Source organism: Pipistrellus kuhlii, unplaced genomic scaffold (assembly GCF_014108245.1).
Source record: "Pipistrellus kuhlii isolate mPipKuh1 unplaced genomic scaffold, mPipKuh1.p scaffold_m20_p_2, whole genome shotgun sequence".
Lineage (NCBI taxonomy): Eukaryota > Metazoa > Chordata > Mammalia > Chiroptera > Vespertilionidae > Pipistrellus > Pipistrellus kuhlii.
This window is the reverse complement of record NW_023425515.1, coordinates 166,429,733-166,453,796: the sequence shown is the minus strand read 5'-3', so window position 1 is coordinate 166,453,796 and position 24,064 is coordinate 166,429,733. Positions and strand designations below refer to the sequence as shown.

Sequence of the window (24,064 nt, the reverse complement as noted above, 5' to 3'; positions counted from 1 at the left end):
GGCAAGTCTTTATAGAAGGGTGCATTCCCTAGCCTGTTTGGCTCAGTAGTTAGAGCATTGGCCTGTGGACTGAAGGGTCCCAGGTTTGATTCTGGTCAAGGTCACATGCTCGGGTTGCTGGCTCAATCCCCAGTAGGAGGCAGCTGATTGATGATTCTCTCTCATCATTGATGTTTCTATCTCTCTCTCCCTCTCCCTTCCTCTCTAGAATCAATAAAAAATATTTTTTTAAAAGAGAGAGAAGGGAGCAGCTGTGAATATTAGCAGCCACCATCTCAGCATCCGGAAGGCAGGAGTGCCAGCCAGGAAAGAGGGTTCAGGGAGACACCAACTTCATCCATTATAGGAAGCCTCACACAAACACATATGGGCACTAGTTGACTCTTGCCCTCACCTCTCCCTTTTACATGTTTAGGCTCCTCCCAGATTCCACTCGGCCATCCTTAGCATGTACCAAATTTTTTTTTCTCTGTACCAGTTTTCTCATCTGAAAATTGGTAATAACTACCTCCCTTATAAGGAAGATATACTAAATAAAGGTTAAAGGTTAAGTGAGTTGATATATATATATATATATATATATATATATATATAGAGAGAGAGAGAGAGAGAGAGAGAGAGAGAGAGAGCGCTAAAAACAGTATTGGCACATGTTGCTCTCTATAACTGTTAGTTACTATTATTTTCTTATGGTGAAAAAAATATCTGCTGTCCCTATAGGCATCACATTCTCATCCTTGGCAGGAAAGGAAAAAAAAAAAAGGCAAAGCACTAAAAGTGAGTGCTGGCCAAATGCATCTGTTGTTTTTGTTTTTTATAGAGGTGAAATTCATATAACATAAAATTAGCCATTTAAAAATTAACAATTCAGTGGCATTTAATACAGTCAATGTTGTGCAACCACCAACTGTCTAGTCCCAAACCATATTTATTACCCAGAAGGAACCCCTACCCATTAAGCAGTTGCTCCAATTCTTCCCCCCACCCCCCAGCGCTTGGAAACCACCAACCTTTGTGTCATCTCTGTGGGTTTACCTACTCTGCATAATTCCATCTATTTTTAAAGAGCTTTCCAGGAAGCTCCTCCCAGCTCTTCGGCTCACATCTCATTGGCCAGGAATGTGTCTGACTTTTGTCTGGGCACATTGCCGTCCTCAACACAATCAGCGTTCTGTCATTCTATACTCTAATTCTTACTGAGCTCCTGGGACCATACTTACTGATTCTCAGACCCATGAATTCTTTTTTACATTTTAACTTTTTCAAATAGAAATCATCTCATATTTATGCTATCTCGTTTTTAATGAAATATAGTATGTGTCAGCCACTGTTCTAGATTCCTGGGATAAATTAATAAATGAAACAGACACAGGCCCCTGCCCTCATGGAGCTGACATTCTATTGGTGGGGAGATAAGTACACATAGTGAATTGCTTAATGCCTCAGAAACCGATAAATGTTTAGAAGAAACAAAAGTAGAGCAAAGTAAGGTCCATATGGGGGGGATGAAACAGAGACCAGTTGCTGTATTAATGTATTAGTTATCTATTGCTGTGTAACAAATCACTCCAAAACTAAGCAGCTTAAAACAACAAATACTTATATCTCAGTTTCTGTGGATCAGGAATCTAAGAATGCCTTAGGCCATACTGGCTCAAGATCACTCACAAAGTTGCAAAGTAGATGTCAGCTGGTGCATGGTCATCTGAAAGCTTGACTAGGGCTGGAAAGTCTGCTTCTGGGATGGCTCACACATATGGCTATTGGCAAAAGGCCATAGTTCATATGGCTAAGGCAAGAGGTTTGTTTTCTTGCCATGTGGGCACCTCCATAGGGATCCTTGAGTGTCTTCGCTTCACCAGAGCAAATGATTCAAGAGAGAGAGCAAGGAGAAACTCATACTACCTTTTATGACCTAGTCTTGGGAATGACACGATCACTTCTGCTATATTCCATTGGTTCAAAGTGAGTCACTATGTCCAGCTCACATTTAAGGAGAGGAGAGTTTAAGAATGAGTATTAAAGAATTTGGGGATATTTTTTGAAAACCACTACAATGAAATAGGAGAGTCAGGATAAAAGAAAAGTCCTACTTAAGCAAAGACTTGAAGGAGGTGAGGGAATCAGCCAAGCAGATGTAGTGGTGCGGAGGAGAGTGTTTTGAGCAAGGGAAACAGTGAGAGCCTTTGGAGTAAAGCTTACGTGGCACGCTGGTAAAGAAGAAAGAGAGAAGGAACACCGGGAACAACTAATGGGACTATTTCACTCCTTTCCTCCATTACTAGCTGCATGACCTTGGGCAATTCACTTCCCTCTCAGAGTTCCAGTTTCTCTTCTCTATGAAAAAGGAATGATAGAAGTAACTACTCATAGGTTTTTGTTTTTAAAAAAAATACATTTTATTGATTTTTTACAGAGAGGAAGAGAGAGAGATAGAGAGCCAGAAACGTTGATGAGAGAGAAACATCGACCAGCTGCCTCTTGCACAACCCCCACCGGGGATGTGCCTGCAACCAAGGTACATGCCCTTGACTGGAATCGAACCCAGGACCCTTCAGTCCACAGACTGACGCTCTACCACTGAGCCAAACCGGTTTCGGCTCATAGGTTTTTTTTTTTTTAATGAGGATCAAATAAGATAATACATGTAAATCACCCAGCCCATGGCTGGTACATAGTAAATATTCAATAGGCATTAGTTAATATTATTCTTGTAACAATTGGATAGTAGCCTCATGTTTGCCATCTGGGCCTCAGACACACTGGTGCAAATCATCAGCTGGGAGCTCTTGAAGGACATGACCCTTCTAGTAGAAACTTCTTGCCTCCTCTGTAATCTAAAGAAAAAGCTGCAAAGAGACAAACTTTGCCTGCAGGTCAGAGCATGGACCTCAGGTTCAATCCTTCAGGTTTCAGAGCCAAGTCTACCAAGCTGCTAGGGTAGGAGAGGCTCAACCAGGGACCAGGGAGCCAGCTCAGAGAGCAAGGTCTTCCCAGGTACCTCTCCTGACTGCTCAGTCTCAGTCAATCCATGGATGAATATTTGTTGGGCCCTGTGTGGACTTCATATTGTATTGGTTACTGGAAATGGGCCTGTCAGCAAGAGTGAAACCCAAGAGATCCTGCCAACCAGGACCTGTGGGAGAGGCAGAAGCCACTTGGGGTAGATCCTTCTTTTTGTCCTCAAGAAAGGGGCCTGGACATAAGAGGGGCATTCTCAGGTGGTGGCACAAAACTGTCCTTAGGTTCTATCAGTGTCCACCTGGACCAAGCACTAGTGTAGACCTGTCAAGTCATGCCAGGTGGACTCAAGGGCTTCTCATGCTCCCTCCCCAACCCAATGGGCTCAGAAAGACTTGGGTCCAGGCGAAAGCAGCTCGGATCAGTGGGGAGCACTGTGCTCCTAGAACTATAAATGTTGCTTTTGACCCTGGCTCCACCACACACCTTGTGACCTCAGCCAAGTTCTTGAATTGTTCTCAGGTCCTTGGTTTGCTTCTTTGTCAAAAAAGATAATAACTTCTACTCTGCCTAATTCATTCATCAACAGATGTGTAAAATCCCTATGTGCTCAGCACTGTTGCAAAACACTCGTACAAGGCAGTCAAGGTCTCTGCTCTCAGGGAGCTGAGCTGCTCGTGAGGAGACATTCTTTGAAATACAGTGGTGGGGGAAAAGCAGAGCAGGGCGAGGGTCAGAGGGCTGGTCAGGAGAGGTCGCTTGAGGGCTTGACTTTTAGATGGAGTTCTGAACAAAAGAATGGGTGAATCATGTGGATGTTTGGGAAAGAGCATTCCAAGCAAGGGAAGAGCAGGAACCCCGAGAAATGAATGTGCCTGGGCAGCTCAAGGCTGAGCAAGGGAACAGTTGGGGAAATGCTAGGAACAGGTGGGATCCAGCCTGAGCAATGCTGTCACAGCATAGCTCAGACCCTGTCATTCCTTTGCCAAAGTCCTTACAGGGCCCTATAAGGCCCCTCGTGATGCTCCTCACTACACAACACACACACACACACACACACACACACACACACACACACACACAACACACCCCTCCACCACTTCCAAGCTCCTCTTCTCCAGCCACACTCCCCCATGGCTGTTACACCTGCCTTGAGACGTTACTCTAACTTAGGGGTGTCGAACTCAATCAGAGAAGGGGCCAAAATCTAAAATCCAGCCTAAATCGCGGGCCGAATGGTTTACTGAACAGTCATAAACTGTCATTGTGATGGAAACGCAGCGGAGTGCAGTGATGACAGCGCGGTGCGGGCCACATTGCAAGGCCTGGCGGGACGGATTTGGCCCGCGGGCCTTGTGTTTGACACATGTGCTCTAACTCATGGCTCAGAATCACCTGCAGGGCTTATTAAAGTGCAAATAGCTGAGCCTCAGCCCAGCTACTGTTTCCAAAGCTGATGCAATCTGGGGTGGGGTCCCAGAATGTCCTTTTCTAACAAGGCCCTTGGTACTACAATTTGGCAAGCACAGTCCAGTGTTCCCTATGCTAGGACCACTCTGGCCCAAACACCATGTGACTAATACCTCCTCCTTCCCCTTCAAGTCTTGCTCAAACCAAACGGTCTCAGTGAGGCCTACTCTGACCATCCTGTGCAATACTGCAACCCTCCTTCCCCCAGTATCCCCCCCCTCCCCCGGTCTCTTCCCTACTTACTTCTCCTTTTTTCCACAGTACCTGCCACTTTCAAACATGTGGATAATTATTTTACTTAGTTAGATCCCTGCTAACTACATGTCCCCAAGTACCTAAGAGGGTTTCTTAATCCAGACTCCATGAATCCCTGGCTGTCTCGTGGATCCCACAGAGAGCTGCTAACCAGCCACATTTCTATGGAATAGTTTGTGACCATGATGTCTGTAGCTTTCATTGGATTCTCAAAGAATTACTTGATCCTGAAACCTTAAAAACCACTAACAGATCAATGCTTGGCATAGAGCAGTTGTTCAAAAAAACATTTGTTGACTAAATTAAAGAGCCTTTTTAACATTATTCACACACTGTTGTTTTGTTTTTGTTTTTGTTTTTGTTTTTAAACAAGGAAAACTGTATAGTGGTATAATGGCTTCCAATTGTTGGTGCCCTTGGACCAACTATATCAGAATAACAAGGTTACTTTTGAAAAGTATAAATTCTTATTATTCAAAATACCCTCAGAAAGTCTGAGCCAGGAGGGTGGGGTAGGGCCAGGGATTGGATACTTTTCTTTGCTTTTTCTTAAAAATATATTTAAAAAATTTTTTTAATATATATATTTTATTGATTTTTCACAGAGAGGAAGAGAGAGGGATAGAGAGTTAGAAACATCGATGAGAAACATCGATCAGGTGCCTCTTGCACACCCCCTCTGGGGATGTGCCCATAACCAAGGTACATGTCCTTGCCTGGAATTGAACCAGGGACCTTTCAGTCCACAGGCCAACACACTATCCACTGAGCCAAATCGGTCTCGGCTTAAAAATATATTTTATTGATTTTTTTACAGAGAGGAAGGGAGAGAGAGTTAGAAACATCGGATGAGAGAGAAACTCCAATCAGCTGCCTCCTACACACCTCCTACTGGGGATGTGCCCTTAACCGGAATTGAACCTGGGACCCTTCAGTCCGCAGGCCGATGCTCTATCCACTGAGCCAAACTGGTTAGGGCAGTGGTTCTCAGCCTTTCTAATGCTGCAATCCTTTAGAGTTCCTCTTATTGTGGTGACCCCCAACCATAAAATTATTTTCATTGCTACTTCATAATAGTAACTTTGCTACTGTTAATGAATCGTAATGTAAATATCTGCATTTTCCGATGGTCTTAGGTTCTACAGCAACCTGTGGATCTCGACCCAGAAACCGCTAGCAGGGTTGCCTAAGGCCATTGGAAAACACAGATATTTACAATTCATAACAGTAGCAAAATTACAGTTATGAAGTAGCAACGAAATAATTTTATGGTGGGTGGTCACCACAACATGAGGAACTGTATTAAAGGGTCGAGGCATTAGAAAGATTGAGAACCGAGTTCACGCCGGAGCGCAGCGAGGGAGCGTCTCGTTCGGACCCGGCCGCTCGGCGGGACTCTGAGGAAGACCTACCACCAGGTGGATGCCGTCTGTCACCATGGGTAAAGGAGACCCCAACAAGCCGCGGGGCAAGATGTCCTCGTACGCCTTCTTCGTGCAAACCTGCCGGGAAGAGCACAAGAAGAAACACCCGGACTCTTCCGTCAACTTCTCGGAATTCTCCAAGAAGTGCTCGGAGAGATGGAAGACCATGTCTGCCAAGGAAAAGTCAAAGTTCGAAGATCTGGCAAAGAGTGACAAAGCTCGCTACGACCGGGAGATGAAAAATTATGTTCCCCCCAAAGGTGACAAGAAAGGAAAGAAAAAAGATCCCAATGCTCCCAAAAGGCCTCCATCTGCCTTCTTCCTGTTTTGCTCTGAACATCGCCCAAAGATCAAAAGCGAACACCCTGGTCTATCCATTGGGGATACTGAAAAAAAACTGGGTGAAATGTGGTCTGAACAATCAGCCAAAGATAAGCAACCATATGAACAAAAAGCAGCTAAACTAAAGGAGAAATATGAAAAGGATATTGCTGCATACCGTGCCAAGGGCAAAAGTGAAGTGGGTAAGAAGGGCCCAGGCAGGCCAACTGGCTCAAAGAAGAAGAACGAACCAGAAGATGAGGAGGAGGAGGAAGAGGAAGATGATGATGATGACGAAGAGGATGAAGATGGGTAAAGGAGACCCCAACAAGCCGCGGGGCAAGATGTAATGATGAATAAAGGCTCTTCTGTAATGATGTGTGCGGAGTATGTGTGTGCTCTCAGGCAATTGTTTTGCTAAGAATGTGAATTCAAGTGCAGCTCAATATTAGCTTCAGTATAAAAACTGTACAGATTTTTGTATAGCTGATAAGATTCTTTGTAGAGAAAATACTTTTATAAAAAAATGCAGGTTGTAGCTTTTTGAGGGGCTACTACATACAGTTAGATTTTAAGGCTTCTGATGTTAAATGTTTCTAAATATTTAATGGTTTCTTTAATTTCTTGTGTATGGTAGCACAGCAAACTCATAGCAATTAGTATCAATAGTAAATTTTGGGTTTTCTAGACTGTTGCATTTTGTTTTTTAAAAAAATTTTGTAATAAAATTATGTATATTAAAAAAAAAAAAAAGAAAGAAAGATTGAGAACCACTGGGTTTGGGTGATTCCGTATTTTTCAAAGCCCCCTCCCCTCCACCCTCATACATCCCAGGTGTGTCTGAGGTGTGGTCAGGTTTAGGAATTTCTGAGTGAGGCCTTAACTGGAGAGAGAGACTCAGGACAATCTATTCTGGTGTGCCTCTCTTACACTTTGCAAAAAATGTGAACACACCTTTGGTCACCTGTGACCTTCTCACAAACTTTCAGAGTGACATGGCAGAAGCTACAATCTCCCTTTCCCAGCACAGAAAACTGAGGCCCTGGGAACCAACTGCATGATACCCTCCTCCCAACACACAAAGGTCATACTGTTTGCAGGTGGTGGAGATATGAACTAGGGCCTCTGGACTCTCACTTTAGGGCTCTCCCCTCTGCACCAACTGGATAAACCCAAGTTCCAGGAAGTCCAAGGCCACTACCAGGGCAGGGAAGCAACTCAGGGAGGGGTAGAGTGGCAAACGGGAGAGCAAGGTCCAGGGAGGCTGTCTCCTGGCCTCTGGGAGAGACTCCAGCTGCTCTAAGAACGCAGGCATTCACATGCTAACTCCGTTGCCTTATCTGCAAAATGGGGTTGATCATCCATACCCTGCCCCCAAACGAAAAGCTTGTAGAATGTAAAGCACCCCAAACATATCAGTTATTATTATATTATGTAGGGAAGGTGCAACATCCCCTACTCAGATCTCCAGGGACAGAACTACATACGGCCTTTCATTCATTTGAGATACTATGTTAGGCACTGTGCTGGGCACTGTACATACATGGCCTCATGTAACCCTCCAACAACCCATTGGGTTGGAGCCGCTGTTGTCCTCATTTTACAGGTGAAGAAACTCAAGTTCAGGAGAATGAATTGCAAGGCATTCCATCGTTTTGTTTACTCATGTAACTTTTACAAAAGCCTGCTCTGGGCCAGGCTCTGGGCCAAGTGCTGAGGTCACGAAGATGAACTAGTCCTTCCAGGAGACATGCCCATAAATTACTTTAATAACAACTCAGCACATGCTTCCACAGACAAGCGAGAGCCAGAGAAGGAAGGGGCAACTGGTTCCCTGGGGTGATGGGGAAGGGCAGCTGACCTTTCCCGGGACCCTGCACTTGCTAAGGAGCCAGCCGTGATGGCGATCCCAAGGCCTGGGTTCAAGTGTCGCTTCTGTCAAGGAAGCTGTGTATTCCCAAGGAAACCCCTTCTGCTACTAAACGTGGACTTCCACCTGAAAAATTAGGGGATTTGGTTTGTGATTCTGCAGCTGGAAGCCCACACCTCTGATCAGTTCAGCTTCGGCCCAGCTAGTACCGAGCTGAGCCTGGGACATTCAGACCAAGACCCTTGCAAGGTGCTGACCACCCAGCACAGTGCAGCGCTTCTGGCCTGCAGCGCGGCTGCGGGTCCAAAGGGCGGAGCTCGGACGGGGGCGGGGCTGAGACCTCCGGAGGCGGGGCGCGGCCTTCCAGGCGCGTCTCCTCCAGCCAATGAGCGCGCGGGAGCCGAGCAGCCCCGCCTCTGGATATAAGCGGCGGAGGAGGCGCGCGGCGCAGAGGTCTCCGAACCTGAGCCGGTTCTCGGTGCGTCTTCCTCGCCGCCGCCAGTAGCGGCCACGGGCGCCCAGGAGCTCGGAGTTGGTGTGTCCTGGCAGAGGCAGAAGCAGCGGGCCGGTTCTGCGTCCTTTTGTCCGGCTGGGCTGCGGGGAGGGCAAAGGACCCGGAATCCTTGTTGCAGTAGAACAGCTGGCCGGGTCGGGGAGCCGCCTGCGCCGACCGTCCGCCCGTCGTCCCCGCAGCCAGCCCGCCAGCCCGCCGTCATGACCGACCACCTGATGCTCGCCGAAGGTTACCGCCTGGCGCAGCGCCCGCCGCCCGCGGCGCCCGCCCACGGCCCCCAGGCGCTCCGGACGCTGCAGCCCTACGCGGGCCCGGGCTTGGACAGCGGGTTGCGGCCGCGGGGGTCTCCGCTGGGCCCGCCGCCGCCACCCCAACCCGGGGCCCTGGCGTACGGGGCCTTCGGGCCGCCGCCTGCCTTTCAGCCCTTCGCGGCGGGGCCGCCGCCGACCACGGGCAGCAGCGCGCACCTGCAGCCCTTGGCGACCGCGTACCCCGGCCGCGCGCCCGCGCCCTCCGGCGCTCCGGGATGTCCCCCGGGCCTGCAGCCCGCGCCCGGGTCCCCGGCCCCGCCGCCGCCGCCCGTGCACGCCCTGGGCGGCATGGACGCCGAACTCATCGACGAGGAGGCGCTGACGTCGCTGGAGCTCGAACTCGGACTGCACCGCGTGCGCGAGCTGCCCGAGCTCTTCCTGGGCCAGAGCGAGTTCGACTGCTTCTCGGACTTGGGGTCCGGGCCCCCCGCCGGCTCTGTGAGCTGCTGAGCCCGGCCCCCCGCCGCTTCCTTGGTGTGCGGGAGAGGAGAACGGGGTCTGCCCGCCAGACTGCTCAGCCAGCCGGTGTCTGGGCGCGCACGCACCCTCCGTGAGGGTGGAGGCCTCGGGCTGGTGCGCGGGGTTAACGCAGCCTGGACACCTGGCATCGCCCCGGGCCCTGCCTCCCGCCGGAGGAGAGTTTGGCATCCCTTCTCTGACTTGGAACCCCATCGGTAAAAAGGGCACTGGACCCCCGTTCGGACTCCACGGTCTTGGATTCTGTGTCCTCTCCTCTCGACTCTCCCACCCTCCTGCACCCCCAATCTGAGCCATGCCAGGTCTCCGCCTGGTCCCCCCTCTCTCCTTTGGGTCCCTGGGTCCCTGGAGCTGCGCATTGACTGGGGCCTCTGCTCCCGCTGCCTGGGCCCTTGAGGTCGCTGGGCCTCCCGCCTTGGGGAGGGGAAGATTGTACATACAGCCCCTGCAGAGTGGGCCAGTGTCCCATCTGGCCTCCAAAAAAAAAAAAAAAAAAAAAAAAAAAAAAAAACCCACACAAAATAAAACTGGGTCACTTTACAGTCTTGCATTTTCATTTCCTTATCAGTCCGACCCTTGACTATATTTGGCTTCCAGAGTCCTGAGGCTGTTAGGGGGTTGGGGTGGGATGGAGACCACAACCCCTGGCAGTGCCCAGGAGAGGAAATTGACAGTTTCTTTCAAAATATCTGAGTTGTGCAACTGTTATGTCATCATCTGGAAGGCAGACGCTGCCACCGCCAGAGGGCAGGGTAAGACAAGGGCACCATTGGATTCCCCAGCTCCTGGGAGGGGCAGCTTGGTGGTGCTGCCCCCACCTGTTGCTGGAAGAAGACCACACAGAAGGTTAGAGGGGAGGTGGCTGGGACGTGAGGATTCGGAAAACGCTGGCTTTGAGCCCTGGTGCTCTCCTCTGTCCATACATCCAGATTTCTGAGGCTGTGTCCTCAGGGAGAGATGGTCCCAGTCTTGGGTGGTTATGAGGATCCAGTGCAATGTGAGACCTTCAGCGCAGTGTCTGACACCTAGGCAGACCTCAGTGAATGATAGCGATGGTTATTCTTAAGATGACCAGACGTCCCGCTTTTGGCGGGACAGTCCCGATTCTTAACAATTTGTCCCGCGTCCCACGGCGTTTTTAAAAAGTCCCGATTTTTTAAAACGCCGTGAGACGCGGGACAAATTGTTAAACATCGAGATGTCTGGTCACCTTATTATTCTTCAAGTTGGTGCTACCTTTATTCCAGTCCCTGGGCCAACTGTTACGTGCCCTCATGGGGTCATAGTTCAGGTAGGACTAGGGCAGTGGTCGGCAAACTCATTAATTAACAGAGCGGCAAACCGCGGTTCGAGTTCGTGAGCCGCATGTGGCTCGCGAGCCGCAGTTTGCCGACCACTGGACTAGGGGATGAAAGGTCTAGACATCAACTCATGTTGGTGCAAGACTGTGATAAGGACTGGAAAACAGGACATTCCAGCAGGTAAATCCAAAGGAGGGAATGGTCTCGGCTGGTCGGAGATGGGGTCAGTGCAAGCTTTAGGGAGGTGGTGACATTTGCTGTGGTGATGAGGTGATGAGTACACCTTGAAGAGTTGGAGGAGGTGACCTGCCAGGGAAGAGCTCATTCGTCTAGAAGCGAAAAGGCCTAATGGCTTTGCAGCTACATTGTGATGTAGGGACATGCAGCTTGCTCAGGCCTGGCAGGATTTGGCCTCAATCCTGACCACCGTGGTGAGCTCCTGACCACCCTCTGCTGTTGACTCTGGAAAGATCCTTAGGTGTTTCCAAGATGTAGGAGAAAGGCTAGAAGAGAGACTGAGGCAGGCAGGAGGCTGGCCGGCGCCAGCTCTGGAGCCAGCAGTTCAGGTATGGGTGACAAGAGTGTTTGGCAAATGAATAAAGGTCTCCCCTGAGATAATGGGGCTTTCTGGGGGCAGGATGGGGTGGAAGGGTTGAGAGATCTCTGAAAAGGGACTGGCCTGAGCTCTGGGCTCACAAAGGCCAGTGTTTGCCCTGGCTTTGCCCAGGACCCCAGACCAGAGACAGAAGCTGGAGGGCTGGATTGCGGTGGGGGGTGGGATAGAGCCCTGGACTAGATACTGTTTTGGTTCTCTTCTCTCTGGGCCTCAGGTTCTCCACCAGTAAAATGGGGCTAATATCCCTGATCCGCTATTTCACAAGGCATTAAGCCTCACAATAAGTGAGCAGCAAATTCGGGGATGGGTAGATAAGCAATAGATAAACTGTGTTCTCTCCTCTTGATTTGAGCCTGAGTGGAACAAGTCCTCTCTGTATGGAAGGGATTCCAATGAAAACCCAACACCTGCCTCTTTCTAGAGTTCAGAGGGGAGGGAGAAGAGGGAGTCGAGCTGCTGAGTGACTTTCCACCCCTATCCCTCCCAAAAGGGCGGCTGACGAGCTGGACAACAGACAGGTAGGCAGAGGACAAGGCCAGAGCCCCCACCTGGACCCCCATACTCCTGACCTATGGAGGGTCTGACCCTCCTAGCTAGAGGGAAGGATGAAGTGACCCTGCCAGAGTGGAGAGCAAGCATGTCAAACTCACGGCCCGCCCGCAGGCCACATGTGGCCCACAATGAATATTTTTGCTGCCCAACCAATATAACGGTATGTAAGAAATGTTTTAATAAAAGTTTTGTGACTTAATTTTTACAATATCCTGTTGTACATAATTATTAATAATGAACTACAAAGTTTGCTCATAATTGATTATTATCTCTCCACTAATACCAGCAGCAAATATTTTAGCAGCTGATTGCCACGTCATTAGTCTTGGACTGACTTGTTTGGTGTGCACAACAGGAAATATTTTGCTTTTGGAGAACAAGAAAAATGGGTTTATTTGAGTTACACTTAATTCATTTGTGCTGTTATTCAGTGTCTGCTAAGTTAATGTTCAAGAAAAAAAAAAGACTAATTTTTATTAAAATGTTCCATTATTTTATGTTAATGATTACTCATTTATTTCAGCCTTTTGTATTTAACATGTCTCTATCAAAATAAACCTACATTTCCATGAAATTTGAAGCTGTTGTGTTTTTGCGGCCCACCCAAGCTTAAACCTTGTTTGTTTGGCTCGTGTTAGCCTTGGAGTTTGACATGCTTGATTGTAGAGGCTTATATTTTGACAGCCTCAGGGCCCAGCTCCAGAACCAGCTCTTACTAGCTGCCTGACCTCAAACAAATCAACTTACCTTCTGCGTCTTGGTGCTCCTACTGTACGGGCATACTGCAGGTTCAATAGATCACTGCAACAAAGTGAGTTGTAATCATTTTGCTTACCTTCCATTTGTAAAAATGAAACATCTATGCAATGCAATAAAGCGAAGTGTAATAAATCGGGGATGCTTGTAATCACACCAGCGTCCTATGGATTCAACAGGTGTTTCTCACCTCGTCCCTGGGGCTGCCTCCTTAAAGCAACCTGCCTCCCTCAGTCCTGTTGATGGGTCTTTGGGTCTGGGAGGTACATCATAGCACAAGCAAGGGGTAGGGACTAGGGTAAGGCAGGTGTCATTAGAGTCATAACAACAAGTGCCTCTGATGTGTTAAACTTGTGCAGTGGCCGCCTCCTTTGCCTCTCCTTTGTCCTGACTACCACCTCCCTATCAGAGAAAATAAATTCTTTCTAGGGAATATCAACCTTATAGGTTGATATAATAAGATTCTATATAAAGTACCAGGTACATAGTAGATTCTTAATGACTGAGAGCAGCTGCTTTAATCATCTTCATCATCACCATCACCATCCCAGCTCAGCTCAGTGTTCCATGACCATTTGTTGAACAAATTAAATGAACAGTCTGGTCCAGTCTTTTCCCAGGGTGCTTAGATCAGTTAGCTGATTATTAAGTAATCCTCTTGAATTTCTTAATCCATTCTTGCCTAATTCTATGCCCTGCTGTTAGAAATGTTGGGTTCAGGATTACTGCTGATTTCAGGGCTAAGTCAGAATTTGTTGAGTTCTACTGTGTGCAGGTCTGATGGGGCCTAACAGCACCTAGTAGATGCTCTTTCTCATGCAGCCTCTCCTTTAACCACCACCAACCCTGTAAATTAGCACTGCTAAGTAGCTTCATCCCCATCCCAGAAGTCAGGAAATTGGGGCTCAGACAGTGAATTACTCCTCCAAGTGGGGTGAGCATGCCCACGCTAGTGTATCCAGGACCCTTCCCTTCCCTTCCCAAGCAGAGGCTGGCCACGGATCCTAGGGGAGCAAGAGCAGGGTCCCAGACCTGATTTTGCCACTTTGTGGCAATGGATACAGAGGAAGTCACTGAGACTCCTTAGGCCTCAGTTTCTTCCTCTGTACAATGGGGAAGAACAATCCCAACTTCAGAGGTGTGTGCGAAGGATTCAAATGAGACCCGGTTTCTGAGAGTGCAGTGCTGTGTGGTTGGGGTGAGTTGGGGTGCATAGCCATGCCCTCCATCCCTAGGCCCCTGGTCTGGAGAGGGGAGACAGGCACAAACTTTGGGACTTGAGATCTGGGCCTGCCTGGAGTGTGCAATGTAGAGACACATGTTGAGGGACCTGGGCAGGTGCTGCCAAGTAGCTCAGGTCTGAGAAGCCCCCGACAGCTAGTGATGATGAAGGGTAGGAAGGACATCTGGGTAAAGGCCCAAGGCTGGAAGTGTGCCCTGCAGGTAGAGGGAATACAGGAAATATAGGAGCTGTTGTTGGGAAACATGACCACAGGGACGAGAAGGAGAGAGCCTTGTCCTTGCTAGCCTCCAGGGCCTTCCCAGCCAGCCTCCACTCCAGCCACCCCGGATACACAGCGTTCCTTATGCCTCAGCTCCAGGCCCTTTTCCACCTGTGAAAAGGCCCGTTTCATCACATATTGGGATTGATGAGGAGTCTTTACCCTTAGACTGTGAGGTTTTGAGGACAGAACCTGATTTCTCCTTGCCCCCACTGCCATCCCACATGTGGCTCAGTGTGGGTGTTAGAAATCTCCAGAGTGGAGTGACTGCTCCCAGCCCTGAGCTAGGGAGCCGCGGCTGAAAGATGCCCCTGGGCTGGGGTCTGAGTTGCAGTTGGGAGCTCTGAGCTCTAGTCCCAGCTCAACCATGAACTTGTGAGCTCTCTAAACTTTGTAGACAGGACCACATTCCTCACCCCTCACACGTCACAGGTGCTAGGGGGCAGTGAGACTAGGCTGAGGGAGGGGGCAGGGAAACACAGCTTTCCCCTAGCATGTTGGTGGGCCAGCACTGTGAGGGCAGCAGGCCTGGCGTGTACTTTCTCCTTCAATCCTCACGGTAGCTCTGGGAGTTGGGTGTAGGTTTTGGCCTCATTCTATGGAGGCTAAGCAACCTACTCAACCCTAACATGGCTCTTCGGAAAAGGGTGTTCTTATTTGCAGAATGAAGAGAGGTCCAGATATGCCACAAAGAACAGGGGTACGGCCAGGACAGGGAGTCTCACACAGCTCATTAGAAGGTGGTGTGCAGAGGGACTTTCCCCTTTGCCTTCTCCTAGTAGGGACTTTGCCTTAAAATTGGCACATCCAGGCAGCACCTCTCCCTTGACACCTCAGCCTGCTCTGGCCAACTTAGTATGAGCCTATTATTTATTTGCTTTTAAAATATTCTCAATACATGCTTGAGCAGAGCTGGCATGGTTCAGTGATTAAGCATCAACCTATGAACCAGGAGATCATGGTTCAATTCCCAGTCAAGGCATATGCCCAATTGGACTTACTTCACATAATATATTTTGGAAATCTTCCCACATCATGGCTCTACCTTAATCTTTTTAATGACTGAATTGTGTATAATCTACTTAACCAGTCTCCTAGTGATGGAACTTTAGCTTGTTTCCCAAATTTTACTGTCACCGGTAATGCTACAAAGAGCTTCCGTGTATATTTATTTGTGGGGATATCTCTGTAGAATGGTTCCTCTAAGGGGAATTGCTGGATTAGAAGATATGAGCAAATACAATTATGATAGTCACTGCCAAATAGTTCTCTGAGTGGCTGATTCATTTACCTTCCTGCCAGCGCTGTTGGCTCATACCTTTGACTACGCTAAACATTAGTGATGTCTTCAATTTTTGCCTCTATAAATGAAAAAAGATCATTTCTATTTCTTTGATTATCAATGAAGACATTAACTGCCTATTTGTATTTCTTCTAAGAATTACCTGTTCATATCCTGGCCCAGGCCCATGTTTCTACTGGGTTGTTTGTCTTTTTGTTATTGATTTATAAGAGCTTATATTCTATTGTGAATGGTAAACCTTTGTCTTTTGTAAATGTTGCAGATATTCTCTCCTGAACCCTTGCTGGTTATTTGATGTTGTTTATGCTATCATTTGCCTTTTGGAAGTTAACAATTTTTATGTCATCAAATCTCTCCATTTTTTCCCCTTCAGAGCTCTGGGTTTAATTTAAGGACAGGAATGGTTTGGCTCACCTCAGAGCTATTTGGTGACATGAGCAGAATGTACTTCTACCTGGTATCTGCACTCAGAGCAAGGTCAATAGACTGGCCACAGGGGTTGAAGGGAAGGACAAGCCCAGATCTTGGGGTTATACAGACCTGGGTTTAAATTTTGGCCTCTCTGAATGCATAATAACCTGGCCACTCAGTGTATATCCTATATAATAAAAGGCTAATATGCAAATTGTCCCCTCGACCAAGAGTTCGACCAACAGGCAGGCTGGCCAACCTCCCATGTCCCCTCCACCTGGCCAGGCTGGCCAGACCCCACCCATGCACAAATTCATGCATCAAGCCTCTAATACACACACACACACACACACACACACACACACACACACACACACTGAGTGGCCAGATTATTTGCGTTCAGAGATCATAATAATCTGGTCACTCAGTGTCAAAGCCACTTTACACTCAGCCTCTGTTTTTGTTTTTCATTCTAATCTAAAATGCACCCGATTACACGCACACCCAACTGGTCAGATTAATGATCTGATGAGTTCAGCACAGTGCCTGACACACTGTAAGTTCCCAATAAGTGATAGTTGTTTCCAATGTTAATATGGGTGTTGAGAAAGCTATTAAAAGTACCCAGAAAAGGGTTCCAGAGGGGGAGGATGACTTCAAATCACACTCCCTGTAAGTGGAAGAAGGCTCTTCAGTTTGCAGGGGGAAACCCAAAAGTAGAAGTGGACAACTGCTGTCCATGCCTTCCAAGATCCAATCGCCCTTCTCCAGCTGGAAGGTTTCCCAATATTTCCTTTGGGAAACCACCTCTCCCTCATTTAATTTGGTTAAGTTTGCCTGTTACCCTATATGTGACTCAAAATAAAATAATACTAAACTATAAAATTAATGTAAGAAGTCCCCCCAAGTCTTCAGTTTTCCTGAGTATTTTGAAATAGCGATGCTTGCCGGGACCGGTTTGGCTCAATGGATAGAGCGTCGGCTTGGGGACTGAAAGGTCCCGGGTTCGATTCCGGTCAAGGGCATGTACTTTGGTTGTGGGCATATCCCCAGTAGGGGGTGTGCAAGAGGCAGCTGATCGATGACTCTCTCTCATCGATGTTTCTAACTCTCTATCTCTCTCCCTTCCTCTCTGTACAAAATCAATAAAATATATTAAAAAAAAAAAAAGAAATAGCGATGCTTTACTTTTTCCTCCTCTTCCTCTTCTTCTTCACCTCAAAGATTTTCAAATTTTCAGCTAATGCCCTAATTACCTGAGCTGTCTGCTAGGTAAGTTATTCAGTACTGACTTATAACATCTGCCTAATACTCTCAATGACCTGACTTAATCTATTATTATTTCATGTTATGTAGAGGCATGGAATCCAAGAAGGTTCATAATGGTAAAGTGACTTGCCTACTACCACAGAGTTAGTAATTCACTGAGTAAAAATATTTAATGTACTTAGAATAGTAAACATAGCAAGAGATATTTAAATATTAGCTCAGCTGTTGTAACAAAGCGAATCAGAAAATGTAAAAGTGGCTTAAAAAGCAAAATGTATTTTTTTTTCTAGTCTCACCCAGACCCAGACTCCTTCTTTCTTGTTGCTCTGCCATTCATGACCCTGACCTCATGAGCCAACATACATGGTCACAGTCTGAGTTGGCCTTTTTTACTGTCTTTCTATGGGTTGAAAGTTGGGTCATGGGCACCTCTTAGGGAGAGGAGAGTGAGGAGGTGAGCATACCCAATATTTTTAGGACCATATATGCACATCACTTTCATTCAGATTCTCTTGAATTTAATCATATGACCACACTTAGCTGCAAGAGAGGCTGGGAAATATGGTCTCTAGCTGGCAACCACGTATTTATCAGCAACTCAGATACTATGGAAGATGGGAAGGCTAGATTTTGGTGGACAACCAGCAGTCTCTATCACAGTGAGTGGTAGTAATAAGTAGCCCATTTGAGATTAGAACTAGAGTCTCCTATGCTTCCGAGTATTTGGTAGGGGTGGGGAAGATGTCAGAGGTCTGAGTCTTATATAAAGAGAACAGTTGGAACTTAGAAGTATTGGTATGAGTCATTCATCACTGTGAATGCGCACCTTGAGTAATTCATTTCCCTTCTTTGAGTCTCAGTTTCTTTATCTGTAAAATGGGGATAACAATGGGACTTACCCATGGGTTGCTGCTGTGAAAGCACTTACCAAAGTTTGTGACACATACTAGGAACTCATATGGTGGAATGGAGGGTGTAGAATCTGGACTTGAGCACACAAAAGAAAGAAATTCCAGGGGAGGTGACAACGCGTGCAATGGCAAAGTGGCATGAATGAATAAGGCCTGGCCGGGAAAAGCAACAAGTCCAGTGTGGTTAGCATGTAGGGTGAATGTTCAGCGGGGCAAAGGATATATTTGAAGTAGGCAAAGATCAAAGATGATGACGCTTGAATGGTAGGTTGAGGAGCTTGAACTTGATCCTGTTGATAATGGAGAGCCATGGAGTAATGAGTAGGATGGGGAAAGGATTAGATTTGTGTTTAGGAAAAATCACTCTGACTGCTGTGTGTGTAGAAGGGATTTGAGACATTGGAGAATAAGAAAATGCTGAGAAGGCTGTCACATTGATTTGGGTTGCAACGAGGGACCTAGGATAAATGGTGACAAGAAGAGATTATAAAAACAAAAATAATATGTTGGTCATTTGGGGTTGATGTCCAGGTGGAGCAAACCAGGTAAACGGGCCACGCACTCGATAGTGAGGTCTGGACTGAGAATAAACATGTTGTGGAGTTATTAGGATATCTGTGGTTGCCAGGGGGATGATGGAAGTGGGCAAGGACAGCACCTTGGGGGAACAGACATGTAAGAGAAGAAAGGACAGAGACAGAAGGAGCCTTTGGGAAGGCAGGTGGCCAACCAGCAAAGATGCCATGAAAGACATGGGAGGTGTTTCCCAGAGGAGGTGCAGCCATCAGTGTGTAAAGCCGCTGACAAGTCAAGTACAATAAGGGCTGAAAAGAGGCTGTTCAATGTGGCAACTATGCAATGCAGAGCAGTTCTAGGGAGAACAGGGTGTGGTTCCAACTGCAGGGATCAGCAGGAGGTGGGAAAAGAGGAAGAAGGACCATCGCATGTAAGTGGCTTGTTTCAATCATCTTTGGGACCTCCATGTTTTTGTGGGTGGAGTGACCCCTGTCTGGGACTTCTCTGAGCGGGATGTTACCCCTGGGTTTGGCCCAGAGAGTGCCAGCCAGAGATGGGGTGCAACACTTCTCTTTGCTCAGGAGGTGGCAGCACCACACCAAGTGACACCTCCTGGACCAACCTAATGAACATAAACATACTTGCAGGGAAAGGAAGCTTAGTTTCCCCAACATAAAAACTTTTTGTGAGGGAGTCACACTCTTGCATGAGAGCCTTGGGCAGAGGAAACGGGATGTAACGTTTGATCCAGATCTTGGCTCTGTTGCTCTACCTGCTGAGTGACCTTGAGCAAGCCCTGCTTCCTGGTTGGCAAACTGAAGATAACAAGCCCTACCCCACCTCTCGGGTCACTGGGAGTCTCTAACCGAGTGTGGTTGTGTCTGGTGCTCTTGTGGGTATATTTAGGGTAGAGGTGGATGGCAGGGACAGGCTCGGAAGCAGAGGGAGGGGATCCAGGAGCCAGGGGGCTGCCTGTGGTCTCACAGGACTGGCCAAAGCAGTGCTTGCTTTCTTTTCTTTTCCTTTTTTCCTTTTTTTTTTTTTTTTTTTTAAAGAGCAGTTTTTAAATTTATTTTTCTTCCCCCCTTCCCCGCAAGGGGAGGAGGTGTTGGATGGAGCAGTGGTTTTGAAGTCAGGAAAGCTGGGTTCAGATTTTGCAGCTGAAGGAACTCAGGCCCACAGAGAGGGGAAATGATTTTCCCAGCGTCACACCCCTCAAACAGGCAAAGGCATCAAAACCAAACTGTCAAAAAGAATTTGATGATGATGATGATGATTATTTTGAAGCATTGAGGTTGAATCACTGGAAAAACAGAACTCTGCGGGACTTCTTTGCCACTGCAGTGTGGTTTTGTGTTGTTTGCACTTAGGATTTGTGAAGGTGTCCCTCTTCTCTGGTCCCCACTTAGCCCACATGTTCTGAGAGCGCCCCCAGATCTTCTCACAAGAGGCAAGATAAGGGGCTGAGAGGAGGAAGGTCACCCAAGGACAAGTCTACAGATCAAGAGACGTGGGCTCAGCTCTAAGCTCTGGCCTGACTTACTGGGCCTCAGTTTCCCCATCTGCAAAATGGGGCAGTTGGGACAGCCAGCCCCTGGGAGCCTTGCAGCTCAGACCATTATAAGAGCTTTTGCATCCCCTTGAGCTTCCCTGATTCCACCTTCCAGTAAAGTTGCCTCCCAATGCTGTCACTATCCCATTTCCATTCTGTTTTCTCCACAGCACGTACCACTCTCTGAAATTATCTTGTGGGTTTGTTTTCTGTTTTTGTTTTTTGTTTTTGTTTTTAATTTTCTGTCTAGACAGTAATGCACTGTCTACTCCAGTGTTTTTCAACCTTTTTTGGGCAAAGGCACACTTGTTTCATGAAAAAAATCACGAGGCACACCACCATTAGAAAATGTTAAAAAATTTAACTCTGTGCCTATATTGACTATATATAAAGTAATTCTCTTGAATAGGAATCAAATAAACACAAAGAAAGTATTTTATAATTACTTTATTATGAAATATTAAGTAAACAAAATAGTGAAAAATTATAAAATTCTTGTCTTGTCTGCACCTACGGCACACCAGGCAACATCTCGCGGCACATTAGTGTGCCGCGGAACAGCGGTTGAAAAACGCTGGTCTACTCCTTGTGAACAGGGACTTTGTGAGTTTGAGAGGCCACTATCTTGACTCCAGGCTGGGCCCACAACACCAAGCCAAGGTCTATACTGACGCCTTGTGGCTGTGGGGTCACATAACAGGTGCCAGAAGATTCCCAGGTGGGAGGTGAGATCCCAGGTGGCCCCGCTTGCCTCTTGTCCTGCCAACCAGCCGTTGTTAGTCACCTTTGTGCCCAGCCATGTGCAGAGGATGGTGCTTCATGTCCCTCGAGGAGCTGAAGTGACACCTGGCTAGGGGAGGTGGCAAGCCAAAGGTCCAGGACAGGAGCTGAGGGGGCGTCTGGTGAGGGTAAAGGTAAAAGGAAACGGCAGAGCCCACCCAGGTTCTGAGCAGGCAGGGCAGCCTGGGTCTCAGGCCTCAGGATCCTCCCCAAAGCAATGTGTGCTCCCTCCTAGAAGTCGTTCACATCTCCCACCAACTTTAGAGGCTGTTGGGAAGTTGAAGGGGTGGGGTGAGGAGAGAAAAAAAAAAGAGAAGAGAGGGTGTCTGGTGCCAGGGAAGCCACTTGGGACAAAACAAAGATGTTTCAGGAAAGTATAAAGAATGTTCTGCTTTGTAATGTATCATGGAACCTTCCACCTCGCTGCTCCCAATAAAATCCTCCTGACTAGCTGTGTTACTCAGGTCTTCCTGTGATGATGCTGTAAAACAAGCAAGCCCCGAGTCTCAGCGGCCAAGAAAATCAAATATTATTGAGCACTGCTAAGTCTCTAAGTAAACTGCAGTTCAGCGGATGCTGGCTGGGCCAGGCTGGCCTCCTGACTTCCAGTCTGGCTCAGGCCTACTTCACGTGACTACATTCTGGACCCAGGACGAAGGAACAACAGCTGCGTCTTCTCATGTTGGAGGAAGGAAGTACCAAGAGGTCTGGCAGAACCTGCCATGCCCTTTATGACCTTACCCTGGAATAAGCACACTGTTTTTCTGCACACGTTCCGCGGGCTAGGGTAAATCCCACGGCCAGCCCACAGTCAGTGGGGAATAGATGCTGTGGTTCTCAGATGGCCCCTTCAGGGCCAGTGCACCCAATCCCCACACGCTAGGGGTCTCAGCTGCTGACTCACCACAGTCTGGTGAGCTTGGCCATTGGGAACCGCCAAAGTCAGGGCCATCCTGAGGCCAGTGATTCGCTGATGCCTAGAAACAAAGACCTGCCTCTTTCCCTCACTTTGGCACAGCTCTGAAAGACTGTTTGAGCTCTAGAGCTCCTGAAGGTCAGCAGGTACCTAGGTTGAAGTCACATTACAGATCCCCCTCTCTCTCTGCCGGGTCCTGCCTTCCTGACAGCCTTACAGCATCCAGAGAGCACTCCCCAGTAAACCTGCACACCACTCTCTGTCTCCGAACCTGTCTGTAGGAAACCCATTGTAAGACAGGTAGGAAATTACACTCTGCCCAAAGGTAGCCATGGTAACGATGAGGATGGAAGGCCTTCAGAGGAATAATACCGTCTAACATCATCATTCAAGAATGTATCGTGGAGACAGATCTGACTTATTAGACGCATGCTCAACATGCATGCAGGGTGAGAATTAGCCCACCAGTTTTTGGTTGGGATGGTTTTTATCTTTTCCTCTGTTGTAGCAAAGGCTGTGGGGCTAGAGAAAGGTTTCCAAACCACCTGGTTCCGTTATATCTAAACACGTGTTTAGGTCTGTCCAACTGAGAATGAGCAAGCGCCAGAAAGGATTCTTAGCCCTGAGTGTTTACAGCTGAAAGGGGGCCAGGATGGCAGGTCAAACTCCACTCCAGGTCTTATGGGCTACACTGTGACTCCCAAAATTCATCTGTTGAAGCCCTAACCCCCGGTATTTCAAAATGTGACCATTTCGAGAAATGGCCTTTAAAGAAGTAATTACGTTAAAATGGGGTTTTTAAGGGCTGTTACCTGATAGGCAGGGACTGGCCCGGAGCGGGTCTACCTCAGGCTGGCCAGGGGTACGTGGGTTCTTGACCGTGCAGGAAAGATTTCACAACAGGACATCAGGTGATTTTGAGAGGATGTTTATTAAAGCTGGGGACAGGGAAACAAGTAAGGGCCTAGGGTAGAAGAAGAAAAAGGAGACTAGGCGGGTGGCTCTGGCACTCCAGGCACATTATGGGAAGGAAGTGAGCCAAGGTGGGCTGCTGTCAGCCCCCTGGAGAGTCAGAGAAAAGAGGGCCTTGAAGGCAGGTCCAGGGGTTTTGCTGCCCACTGTTCCCCTGGTTGCAAGTCCCGAGAGGGTTCCTAGAGGTGTGCCAGAATCCTTTGTTTGGGAGTGGCGGGCGTGTATCTGTCTTCTGCAGGAGGGAATCCCAGGGAGGTCTCGGGGGCGGGTCTCAGCAGAATATTCATCAGTTTTCCAGGTGAGTTTTTCAATATGTTGATGTACCAAACTGAGCTCATAGAGGGACTGGGTCATTTTCTGGTCAGTTTCACCTTCAAAGGATGTCACGGAAGAGGGACCAGAACCAGGCAGGTCTGTCCCAACACAGTCCAGCATGTAGAAGCTATTTGCTCCTAAGTGTCCTTGTTTAGGGAAGATAAGTCCTTGGGCTTATTATCTGGCTATAAATTGCTCACCAGTTTGTATAGCTATCTGCCTTCATTTCCCCATTCCACCTGCCAAGGAATTTTCCTAGCTTCTCTCTAACCTGCCTCAGGGCAAGCCCTCATCCAATACTGTCCTTATGAGAAGATATGATTAGGAGAGAGAACGGGCATGTTTACACACAGAGAAAACTTCGTAGGAAGACCTAAGAAGGAGATGACCATCTACCAAGAAGAAAGAAGAAAGGCATCAGAATAAAACCAGCCCTGCTGACACCTTGGCCTTGGACTTCCAGCCTCCAAAATGTGAGGAAGTCACATGCTGTGGTGTCAGGCACCCAGTATGTAGCATTTGTTGTGAGGGCCCCAGCCAACTTCTACACCAGGGTGGCAGCCTTCACAATCCTGTTCACACAAGAAGTGGGTACCGAAAGAAGGGGTGCCCCTCGGCCTCTCAGGGGGGAAACAAAAACGTTGTCTGAGCAACAGCAACATCCCCAAAGTACATGAAACAAGTTCACTAATTTGGGAAATATGTGGCATGGTTTTCCTGGACCTGTAAGAGTGTGAACATTGAAAGATTCAGAGCACCCCACCCCAAGGCAAGCTGAGCCCCTACAGC

General features: G+C 47.9%; 2 protein-coding genes across 2 annotated transcripts; both read left to right on the top strand.

Annotated features, from left to right (window-relative positions):
* Positions 1 to 6,021: 6,021 nt before the first annotated feature.
* LOC118723588 (high mobility group protein B2-like) lies at positions 6,022 to 6,749 on the top strand. The gene has a single exon (XM_036446092.1). It carries the CDS (start codon positions 6,109 to 6,111, stop codon positions 6,745 to 6,747), a length of 639 nt encoding a protein of 212 aa, XP_036301985.1. The 5' UTR covers positions 6,022 to 6,108; the 3' UTR covers positions 6,748 to 6,749.
* A 1,943-nt stretch (positions 6,750 to 8,692) lies between these two features.
* On the top strand, positions 8,693 to 10,145 carry CITED4 (Cbp/p300 interacting transactivator with Glu/Asp rich carboxy-terminal domain 4). The gene has a single exon (XM_036446094.2). The coding sequence runs from the start codon at positions 9,016 to 9,018 to the stop codon at positions 9,574 to 9,576; it is 561 nt and encodes a 186-aa protein (XP_036301987.1). The 5' UTR covers positions 8,693 to 9,015; the 3' UTR covers positions 9,577 to 10,145.
* The last annotated feature ends 13,919 nt before the right edge of the window (positions 10,146 to 24,064 follow it).

What these genes read in the sequence shown, in the direction of transcription:
- LOC118723588 (XM_036446092.1), top strand. Translation starts at nt 6,109, where the DNA reads ATGCCGTCTGTCACCATGGGTAAAGGAGACCCCAACAAGCCGCGGGGC.
- CITED4 (XM_036446094.2), top strand. Translation starts at nt 9,016, where the DNA reads ATGACCGACCACCTGATGCTCGCCGAAGGTTACCGCCTGGCGCAGCGC.